We start from the raw sequence: 20,368 nt of genomic DNA, 5'->3' as shown, positions 1-20,368 counted from the left end.
GGACTGAAGTACTTATGGAGGAATAAAGTCTTTGGTAACAAAAAGCCATCTTCTCTATCTCACATGGCAACATAATGGACATTATTGACTGTACTACACTGCACAAACTAATCTAATTTGTCATAAAGGCTTTTATGTCAGAAAACTAATAAAAATAATGTGACACATACAGCAACTAAGTACACCCCGCCGAATGGATTCAGAAAGTAACCGTTTCTGTGTCTCAACTTTAGTACCCTGTGCCTGTCACGGAAGGTAAGTGTGCAATGTCATTAAATGTGGTTTACAACAGAATGAACCATGGATGACCAGTTTAGATTGAAATCAGAAACAGGATGGATAAAATCCCCCGATGAGATGATGTCGGCTCTGATGTTGGATGAGTGGATAAAGGATGTTTAAACTCCTTGATCCCCTCGTGTAATGAAACAATAAGGTGCTTTAAATAATGTAATATGCAATCTGTCCTAGTACAGCAAGTCGACACAAATAATAATAAAGGAAACTCTAGTAGTGTTAAACCACAAGCAATAGATGCAAGACAGCTGACTAATCAAAAGATTATACTGAATTATTGCGGTAAAAGATACAGTAGAAAAAATATATTTATACACGTGTGCATTTCTTTTGCAACAATGTCAAATAGTTCTGATAAAAAAAACCAAAAAAAAAACAGAAGACAGGAATACAGGATAATCGTTATTACAGTACTGAGCTGGAAAATCCAGCTTCTTAGATATATATTTTCTTTCATTTTGTTTAATTACCTGTATGCCAGGTTACTGTATAGGTGATCAATGATCCCATACAGTAGTCATAGGCATATTAAAAAAGCAGCAGTGGGTCAAACTGTACTTTTGTAAATTGCCAGGCAAATGTGCCCGTTTGAACTTCTCAATAGATTCTGCATTACTTATTTGTTAAGGCAGATGTTCCCAAAAGTTCTTTGTTTACAGAAGACATTGACAGCTGAACTGTCAATGTAATACTGTAGAGCACTTGGCTTCGATATATCTTTCCTTTAAAATGTATCGCTTATATTACAGTTGTAGGAGAGTATCCAACTGTGTGATAAATATGCATCTATGCACTATGGACTCATTTAACGGAAAGCATTTCATATAGAATCAAGGGGAAAACAAATCTAAAACTTGGAAAGACATGGCACAGTGAACAGAATGGGCCTAAAAGAAAGTTAATTCTCTACAAAAGCTCAATATCTTTTAAAAAGCAGTTATAATTATTTTTTCAAGATTTAGATGCACCGGTCCAACCCTACTTCATGGTAGACAATTTCCTCTTGAAATATTAAGAGCTGGTTTCCACCGATCATGCGGACTAAGTACCATGCCAATTTATGGAGGCTTAGCACCCACTGCAGGTTTCAACAGAAGCAGAGTAATCTATTTCTTAAGCTGTATGGTGGCCAATATTGTAATCCCGAAATTAATCTTTTACAGCTGCGTACATTATCCTCATGGCTGATTTGGTTACGAGAGGAGTGTGAGGGGAAGCAAAGTTGCTGCATGCAGTGTATGGCTTCCTGTTCTAACCCAGACCTCCAACGCTAATTAACCTCTGGGACTGCCAGAAGTTATCAACAAGCGCTTAAAAGGGACAATGTCCGCTAAGTGGTTTTAATTGTGGTAATTTACAGATTTTTATTTTTTACATATTTTAAAATAGAATTACTAGAGTAAGTAAACTAAGTAAATGTCCCCTAGTTTGAGGCTATTACTCTAAACAGGAAACTGCATTACTCTCTACTTCACATGGTAAATACTATGTAGGTGGCATAATTCCTTTCAATATATATCAGATAACACTGCAAAAATATTTATCCACCTTGTAGGCGCTTTAAAATAAGCATGTCTTCTTTTAGGAATGCCTGTCGTCCTCCAAATTAAAAGCAGCCAAGAGGAACACAGAAAACGGTCAATGGTCCTCTCTCACTCACAGGTAAAATGATGCTTGTTTCCAGTAACAGTAATGCACAATGTATTTTAACAGTAAACCCCTGTGTTGCTCTTCCCCATGATATGCTGTTCCGAAGAAACAGGTGTGTCCCTTTGTAAAACAGAGGCTATTAACATTTAGAACCATATCAACTATATACTAGAAGTATAAGAGACCAATACAATATATTAAGACAAATCTTCATACATTACAGTCATGAAAAAAGGATTGCCATTAGCAGTTGTAATGTTTGGTTAATGTACAATATATACAATCAGCATCTCCTAGACAAATGTACATTATTATAACCATAAGAGCCACTGGAAAAGGCATAATATTGAAGAAAAAAAAAAAGAAAAAAAAAATATATATATATAATAACAGAAACAAAATATAGTCAAGTATAAATACAATAACCTCTCACAAATTTGTACTGTTAATAGAAACTGTTTGTTTCAGTTAAAAGCAATGTCAAACAATATATCCCTCAAAATGAATTATATATAGAACCTGTACAGTAAACATTTGGTGGAGGTACAGGGGAAAATAAAATGGGAATAGGGAAAATAAATCCCACTTGGTTCACTAACAATGGCATGTGAGCGAACATAGTAGATATGAAAAACAAATATACAATCAGTGCATTATTAGGACAAATTAAAAACAAATACAAACCCCCTCCCGAAATTAAAAAGAAAAGGTGATTTAAAACTTTCACAGTAGAAAATAAAAAAGATGATTTTGATTTTTAGCCTGAGGGAGTTCATATGTCCTGAAGGGGAAATAAGACAACTTAAAAAAAAAATAAAAAATAAAAAGGAAACAAACTTTACCACAGAAATACATATCATGTATTGTTCCCACAACCGCGTTAAGATCACTATTAAAACAAAGCCTGGGGCACTTTGTGATGTCTGCGATCGGTGGGTGGATTAGAACCGACTTGAAGACAGTCATAGCACGGTTATGATAAAAACCTGTAACTCGCTTCCAGCGGGGCGGACCCATCTGTGCCCACCATCCATCTGTTTAGACTTGATTGGCAAAGTAGTAGGAGACTCTCAGTGGTCGCCTCTGCCTGAAAGGAATGAACCACAGGATCTTCCAGCGAGTGCCAAAAACTTCTGAGAAGGTCTGCTGCCATGGTTTTCGAACTCTAGATCTACAGAAGACAGCATTATTAGTGAAAGACAGCATTCCCATGGTGCACTTCTGTCAGCACAGACAATACAGGGTTGGCTGGGGATCTATTAGAAAGCTCAGATGAATTGTGTTTCCTAGCATCACAAATGCAGCTTTTCCTTTCGCTGTGACATGCAGCTGCGTTTCAACACCACCTAGCAGGGGCTGCAACTTTATTGTCAATCAATGGAGGGCAACTTCAGAAGCTGTAGACAACCCTGGGATGACAAGAATTCATGTCATTTCCACAGTGGCACATCCTTTCATTCCTCTTTGATTCCTGGAAATGCCATTTTGTGATACTGACAGCCCATCGCAAAAAAATAAACCTATATGCATGTTAAAAAGTGTAACATGAAGTTTGTTTTAAAAGGTTTTGACTCCACAACCAAGTGACATAGATGAATTAGCAGCAAAATTAGTTTGCATGTGGGAGTTTTTCTCCTAACCACAATTAAGTGCTAAAGTATGTAAAACAAATAGTACATGGTGCTGTTTCCCACACTTCCTGTTTTTGCATAATAAAATGTTTTTCGGGCAGCTGCAAAACAGCCATAGATTCCCTATCACACTGCCTTGTGGTAAAAGTTGCAAACCTCAAAGTGCCAACACCGCTTGGTGTGTGTGTGTGTGTGTGTGTCTTCAACAACATTTGTAAATTGGCAGGAAGTCAGCTGGCAGTATGTATTTTTCCTATATTTTCACAGATTGATGTGTAATGGGGCTAAGAGAAACTAGAAAATAAAAACTGTACTATTTAATGGAGATTTTCCTTTTTTTCCTAAAGCAGAACATTATATTTACCAAAGCAAAATGTTCGGTTGGCTTCTGTTGTATTTTCTAACTGTGAAAAGACATGGAAGTTCTACCTACGTTTCTCTTTTTTTTTTTTTTACACCTCTGTATGTACAACTGCAGCAGTTACAGAGGAGAAACCTGCCAGCTATTTCAATATACTATACAATGTAAACAGAATGTGTGATATATTTGTAATATATATATACTTGTGCACACACACACACTAATGTATACTATATGCGTATTATATATCCTCAAGTAACACATTCTGCTTTCATCCCAGGAGCAGGAATCAAGGTTTTCTTATCTCTCCTAGAAAGCTGGAGCTTTAAAACCACTGGTGCAGTCACTCAGAAGGATGCATCTGAGTGTGCCAACCACGTCTACAAACCTAAACCAACAGGGTAAAATAGATTTGTTGTCTAGAACTGTTGTTGTTGCAGTAATAGTACTATAATGCAAATATATAATTTTAAGTGACACTAAACTTTTTTTTTTTTTACTCCTAAGAAAATGATTTAGGAAAGCATACTTTTCTACTAAAAGTATGGTTTGTCAAACTATTCCCTTCATTTTGGTAGAAGAAGAAAAAATCCCTTTACTGTCTGTGTTCACCTGAACCTGCTGCTGTCAAAGGAAAAAAAAATACAAAGTTTAGTGCCACTTTTTTACCCCACAAAGCGAATAAAGAAGGATAAAACCCACACACCTAAATACTGAAAAACACATTTTTAAAAGATACGTACGTTTCTTCGCAGCAGTTCGACATTTTTTCTATAGTTGTTGTGTCCTGTTGAAAGATATAGTGACAAATAAATAACATGTTGGATAAATGACCAAAAAATGAATAAAAGCTGATGGTCAGTAAGTTACTTTTTTGGGATCTTAACTACAGCCCTCCATGGCAAAGAGGCACTGAACTGCAGACGGCCATGCCCAGTTTGGCAAAACTACATTCAACTGCTTTAAGTATTTGTCCAGCTAGTAGCTGGAAATCATTGACCCTTTGATGCTGAATGGATTTTTCACTACTGGGCGAGGTCTTCATCAAGTAATGCTTTCTACATTAAGCACCATAACAAGAAGCACACTAGACTCGCCTTCAGTCACAAACCTCTAGAACTGAATAAAACAGAATAACCAAGTAGTCAAGAGACTAATGGTAAAACATTTGTGTCTCGGATAGCCAGCCCGGAACCGTTAAGCATTTCAGGATATTCATCGTAATAAGAGAAGAATAACCGAAGCCTGCCAAGCTAGGAGAAAGCACGCACGTATGCACTAAACACCCAAAATACAAAAAAAAGTTATTGCCTGACTCTTTCACTTTCCACAAACGGAAACAAATCAGACCAATGTCCTCAAGTGTTAAACATTGCCTCGTAAATCTGAAAGAACATGATTCTTAGCAAAGCATTTCCATCCAGAGGAATAAAATGGTATGTTGAGGACAATAGACGTTTCTGAAAATTACAATGGGATCAGAAGGAAAATACTTGCTTGACTGCGACTGAACCATCAGATTCGGCAAAGACTAGTAAAATGTACACAAACTCATGGGGCTTAGCAAAGTGCAAACACGACACATAGTAAAATAAGATTAGGAAGGTAACGCGTGTTGGGCACATTTTTCTTCTTTGATTACTTTTGGATTAATACACAGCAAAGCCGCAAAATGGCTGTTCGTTCATGCCTACAGAGAGGCACCATACTGTGGCCAGAGATAAACGAGGACTGGAAGCCATGTAGGGATAGCACAACCCATTTCAAAGGAGTTACATTTAAAATAAATAAATAAATGTAGCAAGCACAACGGAAATGGTAAAAGCAGTAACATGAAAGTGAAGATAAACCATAATCATCACTTAACAGAAAAATTAATTCCACTTCAGCTTTGCAGACATTGCATTTCACATAGTCAACACTGGACCACTTGAACTAGACTGGACTAAACACATAAATCACCAGAGAAAGCCTAAATCCACTCAAGGAAACCATGAAAGCAAGCATAACTAAGTTTTAGAATATTTTCCTTTGGGGTTCCTGCTATAAAGGTTGACATCATCACTAAACGCACATATGAGGCATTGTATAAAGTAAGCGCTAAGACACCAAGTAGGCTCCAGTCCACTTCTTATAAAGAAATCATGATTGGAAGGAGGGTTTTAGAAGTAGAGTCTCATTATGGGGCTCCCCAGATATCTTAAAAAAAAAAATTAAAATAAAAGGTTTCAAGACATTGCCATATAAGCCTTTATGCAGTGTTATAACATATATTTGAACCTAGCAATAAGCATTATAGAGGAAATAAATAACAAAAAATCCTTTTCATTTCCTCTAAAACCATCCGAAACCAGCTTTATAGTTTTCCTACAGTGAAAAAATAATCATTGTAATCCCTTAAAATTAGGCTACAGATTAGTCTTCTTGAAGGATGCATCCTAATTGAAACATCTGGTCATGTTATAAGAAACATGTTATAAGGAACGAGGGACCTTTTAACTTTTGGAAATGAGATTACAAGATCCTTTCTTTATAAGTGTCTGAGTAAATTCTAATTACTTTATCTGGGTCACGGATAATCTGCTTCTGCAGGCTACATTCAACAGCATGGAAGAGGGGATCATTCCTGGAGGCCTGATCAAGTTTCCCATCCAAAGGAAATCATTTTTCCCTGTTATCTCCAGTGGCATGGATCAAATTAGAGGAAGAAAACGACAGATATCTTAAGAAACTGCAAGCACCACAATAATGGCACCATATGTTATTTGAAATCCTAGAGGCAGATACTGAGTGAACACATACATTAACATAAAAAACATAACTCTTAAAATTGTTTTCAAATAATATTAAATCAGATGGCTGCATCCTCCTTTGTGGTCACAATCCATTTAAAATGATCAGCAAACCTGTGGTCCCCACATACTTTTAATTTTTTTTTCAATTTTCTATTTATTTATTTGCGTGTTGGGAACAATATGTGATTATCTACCATTGATTAAGCAGTACTCTAATCAAAACAGCTGCTAGAATAACCATTTAGTTATTAATCCTATCTATTGCTTGTGATTTCTTTTTATTGACTGTGGGTGTTATTTTTTTATTTTTTTTTTGAAGAAAAACAAAATACTCCAGCAAAGCTAGCATATCAATCACTTTTCTGTCCAGAATTCCCCTCTTTTCTTTTAAACCATCTTCAGAATGTTTACAAGAGAAACCCAGTTTCTATTGGAAATAATCAAAATCATGTAAACTGGAAAGGAGCGATGACTGCTTCCTTCTATCAGCAAAAGGCAAGTTTCTAATATGTTGGGGGGGGGGTAACACAAAGGTTACAGAAGGCTTTGTTACTGTATCGAAATGCAAAATGAAGTATTCCATAACATGCAACAAGCCCAAATGCTTTTCATACAGGATCACATGACCTGGATTCTTCAGGTCCGTTGTATTATGCCCAGCAAGATTCGGGGCCATTTTTTTTTTTTTAAGCGACAGGACGTGTCAAAGTATATAGACATACACTACGCATCATATTTTGTCATCTACTCTTGCACCTGTTCCTTCCCACCTGAATAGAAAGGACACATTTGTTTAATATCTACATTTGCTTAATGTTTCAATGCGCACATGAGCGTCAAACTGTTTAAAACATCCCCCTTAAGACGTAAGACATGACTTACAGCCCATTAATCAAGGTCTATGGGGCAGATGGGACTATAACTCAATACATGGCAGCAAAGCAAAAAAAAACAAAACAAACGACAAAAGTAAATAAAAGATGTGCATATCTGAGACTGGGTACATGACCATAGTCTGAATTTCCCAGGATAAATGGTCTTCAAAGCCTAAAGAGCGTTTCCAGAACACTGCACAAAGCAAGGGATATTCAGCTGCGCGTGTGTAAACGATTCACAAAGCCACCAAAGATGGCAACTACGGTATGCCATGCTGAGGAGAACAGATTTCATACCATGGGGCTGTCAACTGGAGTTATTTATCATTTTTAACAATTAAACGAAGACTGCAGTAAAATACATATAAACACAAAAGCCAAGAAAAAGTGAGTGGGTATTGAAGAAACAAAAGTAAAGGTTAAAGCTTTCATACACTGTCAGCTGTTGAGACATCACTGGGGCTTGAGACTCACGCAACCTGTCCTTCACGTTGTACCTGCTGACAGTTCTCACTACCGCTTAATTATGTCATATTATACCTCTCAGTCATGTTACACCCAGAGGAATACTATACTACACAGTGAACATGTGCGTGGCATCTGCCATCAGTGTGAGATATGAGGACTGGCGGCAGGGACCACGTCTAGAGAAACACCTGTGTAGCCTTATGACCGTTGCATGCATGCTTAAACCCCGTATTTATGTCTACAACTTCTGCTGGAAGGCGATCGCCCTTATCTATCACCCTTTCAGTGGAGAAATGCCTTTCAAAATTAAAAAGCTACTGAATCAATTTGTAGTGATACAACTGGAATTAACTGTTAAAAGGATGGACCTAGCCTTTATGAGTTTAAAGCTGTCAACTGGGCAGACATCGGACAGTGTACAATATATTTACCCTCCTAAAGCAGATGATGTGTATGGAATAACAAAAACGAAAAAATAATTCTATAAAATCAAAGAAGCTGCAACAACGTTGTTTTGAAGAAAGAGACAAAAAACAAACCCATAAGATAAAGAAAATGTCACTTACCGTTAATATACCCATGATCTGAGTGTAGAAGAGGCTACACATGCCTCCAAACATGAGGAGGCCCATAAAGGTGGACATCCTAAGTAAAGCCAGCTCGTGCCTGAACACAAATAAATCCTACAAAAACAAGCATAAAAACATGGCAGATTGCATCTCACAGACCCTAAACTGCAATCAAGGAATTTTTTTAAATTTATTTATTTATTAGCATTGTTTGCGTTCCCATGATTCACAGCTAAAATTATGATTAAAATATACTTTTCAAGCATAATAAGCAACTGTATTATGTGTCAAAGTTTATGTTTCCACTGGCAACTGGTTATACAGAACCCCCCTAATCTAGATTGTAAACTCATTTGAGCAGGGCCCTCCTCACCTGTTTATGTAAGTCAAGTGGTAATGTTACACACTACTTGTTATGTCCCGTCTACCCAGTGTACAGCGCTACAGAATATGATGGTGCAACATAAAAATAATAATTCCACCACTACGAAAATAGGTTGCAAGGAGCACTACTCACAGGGCTACAATGCAAGCAGAATGACAATGTACTATACAAGACTGCCCTCTGCCGATCACTTCCAGAAAATTATTTTCCAAAAATTTCTTGTCAAAAGAAAATTAAAAAGGAAAATACAAGAATCACAAGAAAGGCTAGTTATTTCCTAAGCTTTGAATATAAAACACATAACACTATTGTCATTGACAACATATCTCTTAATTAAATTAAATGTTGTATTGCCCGACCCAGTGAATATAATTAAACAATACTCAAACAAATAAGAAAAAAAGCAGTATACAGTGTGTTGGGAAAAAAACCCGCATTTTAATATATTTAGTAATAAACATGAGACATGTACGTACCCAATTGATAGTGTTCAGTGGTAAGAAGTAATAGTAGTGGCAGAAGTCCAGAAGCAGAGTGTAACCACTGAGGACCTGTGTGTAGAAACAGAGCTGGAGGAAGAGCCAGTGGTTGTCTTCACCAACACAGTTGTTTATCCTGGAGTCGAGGGAAAGAAAATCTATTAAGAACATCACAGCAACTAAATGAGAAAACACGAATGGGTGCTACCTGAAACTAGTAAGGTGGAATACAGTTTTGGATTTAAGGGGAGCTCCTCCTGTATATGGTATATTTCAATTGCCAGTAGGGTACCTAGCAATGTGTGCCAAGTAGAGTTTTGTTCACTAAAGCAGAAGGAAAACTTACATGAGATTTTGTATGGGTGTGCCTTGGCTCCCATTTCCCCAGAGTGATTTAAAAAGGCACTAGGATCCATTGTTCACTAGCACAATGAACGGTACTAGCACAAGCCAATGTCACTAGTGCCGCACACGATGCGTTGTTGCAAATACAGAGGCATTTTGCTATTTTTACACCAACAGGTGGTTTGCTTTTGGAGGTGGGAGACCACCCGTGGCAAATACATATTTACAAGATCGCTCTCTACATTATGTGTGAACAAGTCAGGGGCTGTGATACGATCTCCAAAATGCTTCTCAAATAGAGGATCACAGGTTCATGAATACAAATTTTAAAAACTCAAATGAATTCCACTGTTTATTAGACGTTTTGTGACATCACATAAAGGATATAAAAAGTATGGTGGGAGTTCTCCCTCAAATTGTCCGTCTCCATGTAATCTAATACCTGAACGTTATCCCCATTAAACACATTTGAAATGAACAGCACTATATTTAGAAGGAAGAAGCGGTGAACTCCCCTAAAAATAGACCAATCTTACAAGTAGTCTAAAGATTTGATTAAGTCACATGTAGTCCATATCAAGGAGTGTGGCTTATCTACAAGTGACTATGCTACGCATTTGACAAATCATGATAAACTAAGGAGAAGAGCAAAATATTATTAACTGTCAACATTTCTAGACAGAGGTAAGAGCGTCACATCTTACCACGGACAATGGTGATCCATTCTCCTGACGCAGTGCCCGCAGCGGCTGCAATGGTGGGAACGCTTTGGTCGCATCATATTGCATTTATTACATAATTCCCACAACTCTTTCTCTGGCAGGAAAAAAAAGGCGAATAAATCAAGGGGTTAGGTAATTTCAAACTAACCTACACATTTCTTGAATTTATTGAACTTAAATGGACCTGTCACCATTTGAAATCCTATCGTATAGTATACTAAATAATCCCGTGTACCACTACTTACATACATTGAAATAACTTTTATAATTGCATGGATTATTATCCCTGCAATTATAAATTATTCCATTCCTCCATTTTGCAGGTCTCCTTATCTACGAAACAATCAAACCGATTGAAAAAGGAAAATACGTCAACTATGGGTAGAGCCGACAAAAAAAAAATAAAAAAAACTGGTCAGACTATGTTTTCATTTTAATGGTTACTGGATATGTGGTTGTGACAGAAACGGACACATGGAATTGTGATGCCTAGGACCATGCATAAACTAGGTGCATTAAAACAAGTACACACATACTCAATGCACTGCATAGACTAAAAGTTACATTGAAGTACAATTTACCATGGAGCTACAAAACCATAACTAAATCCAACACCGAAACCAATATTTGATTTAATGCTTAAATCATTTGGATTGTTTCTTTTGTGGTGGAGGTTGGCACTGGTAAAGCTAGGGCACTTCAGGTAGCTCTCTGTTCAATTCCCATCATCCTTTTGCAAAGGTAGCATTGTGGTTGTACTGTAAGAGAATATTTAAATGCCCTTTCTGGACTCCTCATACATCCCAATTGAAGGTTTAAACTTGCTCGACAAGCAAATTATGTAGCAGTAAACCACAGTGCGAGCCAACAGGAGCTGAACTCATTACTGTTTCCGATACCACAACTCAGTCCCCGCTAAAGATGCTCAGCTTTCAGGCAAAGGTGGATTTCTTTTTTTTTTTTTTTTTTTTTTTTTTTTTTTTAAATAAAGGTGCAAAACAGACTCCAGTATTCGTTAAAATCCTTTAGCAAGCAAATGCAGATGTTTTGCACCTCAGGCATTGAGGGCTGCACACAATCCAGATATACACACTTGTTTGTGATTTCATCCTGTTTTGATCTCTGGCCTAGAGAGTTCATTACAAATCACTTGAAATTATTACCTGTCATAGGGATCTTTGGACTCTCTCGCAGTTTGCCAGGGTCTGCAGTTGACGCTCTTAGAAGTGAAACGATGCAAAACAATGAAGCCATATAGTAAGCTGAAAAGAAGAGAGGGAAAAAGGGAAGGTTCACTATGATATTCATGTGAAAAACCCATTAGGATCAGAGACAAACACTTCTTTCTCTCCCATGTTTCATGTAAATGCTGCACACAAACAGTTCAGCTAATGGAAATTACCTCCAAATCTTAGATTGTTCTTGGATTCTGGATAATGCTTAACACAGAATATCCATCAGATTAGAAAATACAGTGATAATATTTGACAATTGCAAACACCTCTTCCAAATACGTTTTAAGGACCTGGTACAAGATAACAGACAAGAAGGCCTTTAAGTCTCTCGCTCACATAGAGACATACACACACTATATGGACGGAAGTATTGGGACACCTGACCATTAGACCAACTGGGACTTCGATGACATTACATTTTAAATATATAGACATTAGTATGAAGTGGGTCCTTCCTTTGCCTCTATAACAGCTTCCACTCTCCTGGGAAGGCTTGCCACAAGATTTTGGAGCGTTTCTGTGGGAATCTTTGCCAATTCATCCAGTAGAGCATTTGTAGGATCAGGAACTGATGTTGGACGAGAAGGCCTGGCCCTCAATCTCCGTTCCAGTTCATCACAAAGGTTTTCGATGGAGCTGAGGTCAGAGCTCTGTCCGGGCCAGTTCAAGAACACACTCCAACCATGTTTTTATGGACCTTGCTTTGGAAGCTGTAATAGCTGCAGGGGGGGAGGGGGTCAACTAAATACCGTATTTGCTCGATTATAAGATGAGGTTTTTTTCAGAGCAAATGCTCTGAAAAATACCCCTCGTCTTCTAATCGGGGTCGTCTTCTAATCAGACCTCAAATAGAGGTCTGATTAGGAGACTAAGATCCAGATCCCCCACACCGCTGCAGGGGACCTGGATCCTCCTGTCCCCCCCCCCCATATCATACACACACTTACCGGTGCTTCCTGCTGTGTTGCCGGGGCAGCGGGTTGACGTCTACGCGATCCGCGTAGACAACGTCCGCTGCAGCCGGAAGGAGGTGTGGCTAGCAGCGGGGGTTGTCTGCGTCCGTCGCGTAGACCTACTCTGATCTCTGACAGCCGGGGAAAGTATACGCGACGGACGCATACAAACCCCCGCTGCCAACTCCACCTCTTTCCGGCTGCAGCGGAAGGCGACGTCAACCCGCTGCCCCGGCTGGAAGCACCGGTAACAGAGGGCTGAGAGGGGGAAGGGGGGTGAGAGAGTGGGGGGAGAGAGAGTGTGTGTGTGTGTGTGTGTGTGTTAGTTAAATGGGGGTATAGGGTGTGTGTGTGTGTTAGTTAAATGGGGGCATAGGGCACTTCTGGAGTGGCGTTAAGGGGGCACTCTGCCTTCTGAAATGCCTTATACCTCCCTATATGCCACTCTGCCCCATAATATGCCTTTTAACCCCCTAAATGCCAGAGTGGCATATAGGGGTATAAGGCATTTCTGGAGGCAGAGTGCTCTATACAATGCCTTTTAACTCCCTTAATGCCACTCTGCCTCCTGAAATGCCTTATACCTCCCTATATGCCACTCTGCCCCATAATATGCATTTTAACCCCCTAAATGCCAGAATGGGATATAGGGGTATAAGGCATTTCTGGAGGCAGAGTGGCACATAGGGGGTCAAAAGGCATACCATGGGGCACAGTGGCATATAGAGGGTTAAAAGGCATATCATGGGCCACAGTGCCATATTGGAGTGGCAAGCCTGGGGGCAGATGTGAGTAACTGGGGGACAGGTTGGAAAATACAAGAAATAAAATCAAAAAAAATATTTTTCTCAATCATAGCTTTTATTAAAAAAATAGTTTACATGAATTAACATTTACTGGTAAAGTTAATATTCAGATTTTCGGGGGGGGGGTCGTCTTATAATCGAGCAAATACGGTAATATCTATGTATTTAGAATGTGATGTCATTTAAGTCCCTGTTGGTGTAATGATCATGCTTCTTACAGTTACATGATGATTTTAGCCTATGAAGCTGGTCCTTCCTGATTTTAGGAATTCCACCATCACTCTCCATTATCCTTGTTAAGAGAGCAATAGTGTTGCAGACTGTAGTACCATGGGTACTACAATTTTCAGTATACCAGATTGAGGTCCCAATAAGAACAAAGGGGCATTAGTAACGAGACTAAACATCCAATAAGTACCAGGTTCAGGACACTGCTAATGTAACAAAATAAGTCTTTATATCAGCATCCAAAACTTGTAGCTACTATCATTAAAGTATTTTACTAAAAATAAGCTTGGTGTTAACTGTTAGGCAATCATTTTTCACAAGGGAAGAAAGAAATGAGGGTGAAATCTCATTAATTCTTAGTTTTGATCTTGATTGACCATATTTACAAGGATGCAGAACTCTACCTAAATAAAGTTCTAATAACATGCACACCATTTGCAATACATTTTAGTGAAGCAGTTATTACAGAAAAATGCAGTGTGTGTCAGTACATGTCATTCCAGATAGAAAAAGGTAGGAGGGGGGAATCTTAAGCTCCAAAACAATGACTTGTGCCACTTACTCAGTATGTGAATTGAGGAAACGTGTCCTTCCTCAAAGTGGGGGAAGAGAATAAGCTTTGGAACAAACAACGTGTTGTAGAGCCAGATGAAGAAGATCACTCCCACGCAGCACCATCCCTGAGGGTCGACAACAAAATGTATAGGCAGGCCCATCGCGCAGAGTCTGCTGCCACGTCTAGGACTGACAGGCGGGTGAGTAAGCACAGCTCTGCGGAAAGAAAATAAGTCATAACTCAAAAAACAATCAAATAAAACGGCAAATAAACTGCGGTTTCATCAAGAGTTTTCAAAATGATCCTGAAAACCCCGGCTTTGATGGTATTTAATTTGCAAGTAAGAAATGGATACCGCACAATTGTTCACTATATATGTAGTAAGTTCCCTGCAACTCATACACACGTGTTGGTACCTATTTTAGTCATCATATGCACTTTAATGCATATGGAATCTGATATGGTCACACTTGGAAATGTAAGGGGGGCGGGTCTATAGAATCCCACATACACATTTGCCTCTTTTCCTGCAAAACTACTACTCACAAAACCATGTGCGTTGTATACTCAGCCAGACATTTTCAGCATAAGCCCACACACACCAATGTGTTCCAATGTTTCCAACATGCATGAGCAGAAGGCACAGTTTTTTTTTAAGTGAAGCTTAAACTTTCATATGTTTGTGAACTTAAGTTGAAGAATGCGTATAAAAGTACACACAAGTATACATTCTATATTGACGGGGCGGCACTGGACACTGGAGCTGCCCTTTAAGCAGTAGTGGGTAGGTCAGCCATGGAGAGACACCAGTTGAGATGAGGCGAGTCTGGCTTACCGAGCACAACCTTGTGCACTTGCGAGGCACAAAAAGGGAGGCAGCACCTTACTGGGTTCATTCTGCTTCATCCTAGAGACCAATCTGATTCACCCAGATCTACCATAAAGATACTGAACCCAGGGTTGCAGTCTGACCTAAGCCAAATGCTCAACTTCAAAGAGTTTTAAAATATATTATATTTTTTTTACAATGTATTTCTGCTGCTACAATAAAGTCCAGAAGAAAATTTCAGAGTGATTGTGTCTGGATACCTTTAAGATACAGGTAACTAAATGGTGCTTTCTAATCATTGTAGACAGCATTCAGGAGAAAGAGTCTATTGGTTTCCATGGTAACTCATTTACATATACAACTATTCTTTATACAGAATACCAATTACATTCTAGTAACGCGGGGAACTAAATGACAACGCTAAACGAGGAGTTTGGAAACTTTTTTTTTTTTGAAAATGCGAATTGTAGTTGATATGAAAGGCAGGGTACACAGAAATAGATATTTACGTATATGTATTACTTAAATGCTAGATATTTATTTAAAAAGTTTAAATGAGGATAAATGATCTCATAATGGAACATTTGTAAATTAAATCTCCAAAAGGGCTCTAGGTAATTAATCTGTTATCTACACAGATAGCGGTAGAGAGACCGTATTTGCCAGTGTTTGTTTTATAAAGCATATTGTCTGACGGTATAAATCAAACGGATATGTTTTACAAGGATTGCCGAAGCGACTCGGAGGACATTGTCACATAAAAACAATTTCCTTATCACGCTGTTGGCTGTAAAAGGGTTATTTAAAATCTAGGAGTAATCTGATAGAGAGGCCGGTTGGGTAATAAAGGATCTAGCCAGTTATACTACTAAAGTGGCATTTTATGGCCTGCTAAACATTAAAAGCAACCTTCTTTTAGGCTACTTTGTATTTTTTAACTTCATTTTGCAGCTTTCACTTTCCTGGTTTTCACTAAAGTCAAAGTTGGCTGGAGTGCTGCAGTTTCGACCTAATTTCCCAATGTATTAAGAACCAGGTGAACTTCCACCTGCAAGAAAAGCTTGATTGACTCTGCTGAATCACAATAAGATTTGTTGAAAACCACCTTGCTAGCGGAATATGTTTTATGTAAGGGGGGCGCAGATCAGCTCTGCTTGAAAGGAAAGCTCACAGGCGTTGGCCCTTCATAATGCAGAATAATGTGTGTGAATGAATAAAAAATGAGATCTGCCCACTCGCCCCAGCTTCTTGGGGGTTATAAAGAACGGATTTAATGCCAAAGACGTTGTCGCACCTTGCTGCAGTGAAATGCTATGAAAGCGCAGGTAAACCGAACATATCGAACCAGCCAACATCACTAGCTGTGTTGCCCTGCAGCGATGAGAGTTTCAGCCGCTGCTGGAATACTGGACCCGAGATATATCACCAATGCAAATGGTAAGCGGCCAGGTTTTAAGAGGAAAGCCAATGATTTCCACTTGGAGCGTCTTGAGGGCTTCTTGTCACGCTTACAAGTATTGTAAATGCATTAAAAGGGAAAAAGCAACAGGTGCACCTTAACAAAAGCATACACATGTACGGATACAAAAAAGCAACGGAAAAACGTACCTGGAAAACAATACGGACAGAGAATAACTGTATAACCACACGAAGGGTCTACATAAAGACAAGCTCAGTAAACACATCAATAACATTAAATACCACCAACAGAGCTTTCTCTTACACAAAGCAGTTATTAGACTAAAGAATTGTGTAGGAGCATAAACTTCTCATAAAGGAAAGTGTTTCGTTACCAAAATTAATTCTTTCAGATTCAATAATAAAAAAATGAAGTAATTAGAGCTATTAATCATTACAGCTCACCACTTCTCAAACGATTACAACTGTATTCCATCCACAGCATATTGTTTATTAATAATCAGCACCAAGAGGTGGAAAAAGCCTGTGATATAGAGGTTAAGTTTTAGCTTTTCTACCCATCAGTATGGGATACCCCAAGATAGTTATGTTTTATTATGATCTTGTACATCCAAGAGCAGGAGACTTTATTAGCCGCAGCTCTGAAGATGTTGGAAGGAGAACCCCCAGAATGGAGCTTAGCTGGTACACCACAGCAGCAACAAGTATCACATCAAGGTTTTTCCGTACTGTGTATTTATAAAAAGAGACACACATTATGTCGAGATTAACTTATCGTAACAGGATAGGCAGCGTCATGGCTGACTGGTTAAATGTAGAGTGAAATTTCTATTCCTATTCTGATCAGGGAATTAAGCATTGGTGACCCTCAACATCTTCTGTGGCCACATTGTAAGGCCACTCTGTTGCAGAAAAAAGTTTGGGATAGATGACCAGAAAGCTGCCAACAGCGCTGTAAGGCTAGGTTTCCACTTGTTTTTTTTTTGCTAAAACCGCCCATAAAAACGCCAATTCAGCCACTGCGGCCAGATGTTAGCTGTTCTTCAATAGGAAACCGCACAATGCCATATCCACTTTTTTTCAGTCCTCTTTGGCGTTTTTCTGCTTTTTTGGGCTCCGTGGCACTTTTTCAAAATCGCAGCATGTTGACTCTCCGGCGTTTTTTGCAAGGAAATCTTGGCGTTTTTCTCCAATAGAAGTCTATGGGAGAGAAAAAACGCCATGAAAAAGCCATGTGGGTTTTTTGCCTTGGCGTTTTTTATGGTGTTTTTTTTCACAGTTACAATGCAGAGGATGGACCCAGTATCTGTGTGTCCTACGAGAAATAGGCTGAAAACAAACAGTTTCACACAAAACAAAAAAGTTCATATTGAATTTTACACCATTTGGAACAAACATGCCATTACAAACAAACATACCCAACTGGATCCTGCGTGCCAAAAGCAACAGCAAACAATTTGCACCATCATTTGGGGCCAATCTTCCTAGAGGAGCAGACATTCGGAATAAAGCATGCCTTACAAACACCAGAAAAGAGACAAAAGGGTCCGCCGGGGCGTTTAAGTAGAACTCTACCAAGGAAATGACATCAGGAGAGGGCAGATACTTGCCAATTATCCTAATCCCTTTTAGCTGGGTGAAAATTCCAACGTGTAAAGGCTGGAAAAACTGCCTAAGGTCAAAAAAAGCAAATTTCCACAGAAAGGCTAAAACGCCAGAATAAAACTCCAGAAAAACACCAAAACGCATGAAAATGCAGCGGCAGTTTTCTTGGCGTTTTTCATCAAGAAAAAAAACGCAGGACAAAAACCCAAGTGGAAACCTAGCCTTATAGATAAGAGGACACAGACTCATACTCACTTGTTTCGTGTAAACCAGTCAGGGTGGAGACTACATGATGAGTAATACATCCCCACCCTTAAATTTCTCATAGACAACCTCATCTACACCTACTGTCACCTTTGACCACCTTATATATGGGTTTGTCTCTCTATATCAGCTTGAGCTGGTCATATACTGTGTACATAGTTGGGCTACAGAAGCAGACGGAGGTAAAGGAGAATAGTGAAAACCTCTGATCGTTTCAGGAAATGCCTATATCATTTAGGTACTCTGTCACTTAAACGCCTATGATTTATAATAAGGCCACATAGCACACAAAAAATGTACATGCTAAAGATTAGCTGCCTGTTGTAAAAGGTGTGGGTGTTATCAGCACTATTATAAAAGCTTTGGAGAAAAAAAAAGTATTTACTCTCTTCTTTGTGATTATGGATTAAACTACTAAAAGGCAAAAAGTGTCACGTGTGTGTGTGTACGTGTGTGTAAAAGCGTACAATGTGAGGGGAGAAGTGAATCTATTTAAGGCAAGACCAGTGCCTAGTTTGGTTTTACACGAGAAACCTTCCCTGTACAATTATGAACATGAATGCATTAACTAGCATTATAGGACACTAGATATGATGCTTTTCACACAAATGTGTTATTATTCAGCAGAGTGGATAGAACACACAAGCTGACCTGTTGGCTCTTTCCATAAGGTGAGTATTACTCAACCTTAAATGCCAACGGGCCATTCATCTTTTTAAACTGCTGTAATGACAAGTCCCATAGAGCATTTTATATTATGTAACGTAATGGTTTCTGTAGAAAACGGACGCTCCAGGCCTCTGCACGTTATGTTGAAACTATTTAGACGTTTAGAGGTTTCGCAAACAGGGAGAAGGCTTGGTAGACAGAGCTCACCAAAAGGAAAACTGCTGAAATAAATGTGATAAATGGGCAACAGTCGTTTGACTTGAAGCAAAAGCACCGTCTATTATGTTCTTGTAGAGAACGCCTATAAGTTATGTAGAAAAAAGGCAATGCTACAAAAATATTTTAAACCAGATGTTATCACTATAGCAACCGATAGCATGCACGGTCAGGACCTTGCCTTTGGTTGATGTCATAGGACCATTTTTCACACCTTGCATGAGAACCACCAGGATGTGTATCTGTAATATATATATTACACACACACACGTAGCATGATGACAGTTTCTATAATATGTATACAGTTTCTTAGGTCTGTATTTTGGTGTATTAAAGCATTCTCTTTAACCATGAAGCACTCTGTGGCATTACTCCTGCGGGTTTTATATTTCTATAAGTCAGCATTCACTACTTGCCTCAACGACATACATTAACACACCCATACAAACAAAACCGAGGCCCAGTATGAAAGCATCGATAGTGATTTCAGCCCCAGCCCCCACCTGCCACGCCTATCCCTCTAGGGGTTAAAGCATCCCCTCAGAGAGCCCAGTGACCAGGATTACTATTGTGACAATGGGCTCTCCGGTGCAGTAACACACAGCTAATTCAAAGCAAGCAGTGCCCGGTACCGACAGTATTTAATACCATCCTCCTCGCCTCCCTTATGAGAGGAAGCACGAGCTGTGCACTCCTCTCACTTGTGTCTTTACCTTCCCTTTAAGGTGCAGATGGTGACCCGGGGAGGGTAACAAGGCAGAGACTTACCCGGCGCCCGTACACACAGCACGGACTGCATGCAAAGCGGTGAGAACACACACTTATCCCACCCCGGCTGCCCCCTGTCACCAGCCTGCACTCACCGGCAGCCTCATCAGTTCCTCGTTACAGCGGCAGCTTCCTCTTCCTGCTACACACACACAACATGCACCGCCCCACGCTGACTAGCAACAACACTAACACACGGCACGCGCCGACACGACTTCCGCTTCCTGCGGCACACAACGTGCA

At 39.2% G+C, this 20,368-nt stretch overlaps 1 protein-coding gene across 1 annotated transcript; it reads right to left on the bottom strand.

Annotated features, from left to right (window-relative positions):
* Positions 1-2,339: 2,339 nt before the first annotated feature.
* ZDHHC21 (zinc finger DHHC-type palmitoyltransferase 21) lies at positions 2,340-20,330 on the bottom strand. The gene is made up of 8 exons (XM_053465937.1): positions 20,221-20,330; positions 14,362-14,570; positions 11,741-11,839; positions 10,560-10,671; positions 9,508-9,646; positions 8,644-8,760; positions 4,683-4,726; positions 2,340-3,118 (listed from the first exon to the last, which is right to left on the bottom strand). Exons 2-8 carry the CDS (start codon positions 14,513-14,515, stop codon positions 2,986-2,988), a joined length of 798 nt encoding a protein of 265 aa, XP_053321912.1. The 5' UTR covers positions 14,516-14,570; positions 20,221-20,330; the 3' UTR covers positions 2,340-2,985.
* Positions 20,331-20,368: the final 38 nt, after the last annotated feature.

This window comes from Spea bombifrons, chromosome 1 (assembly GCF_027358695.1).
Source record: "Spea bombifrons isolate aSpeBom1 chromosome 1, aSpeBom1.2.pri, whole genome shotgun sequence".
Taxonomy (NCBI): Eukaryota; Metazoa; Chordata; class Amphibia; order Anura; family Pelobatidae; genus Spea; species Spea bombifrons.
This window is presented reverse-complemented; position numbering and strand designations above follow the sequence as displayed.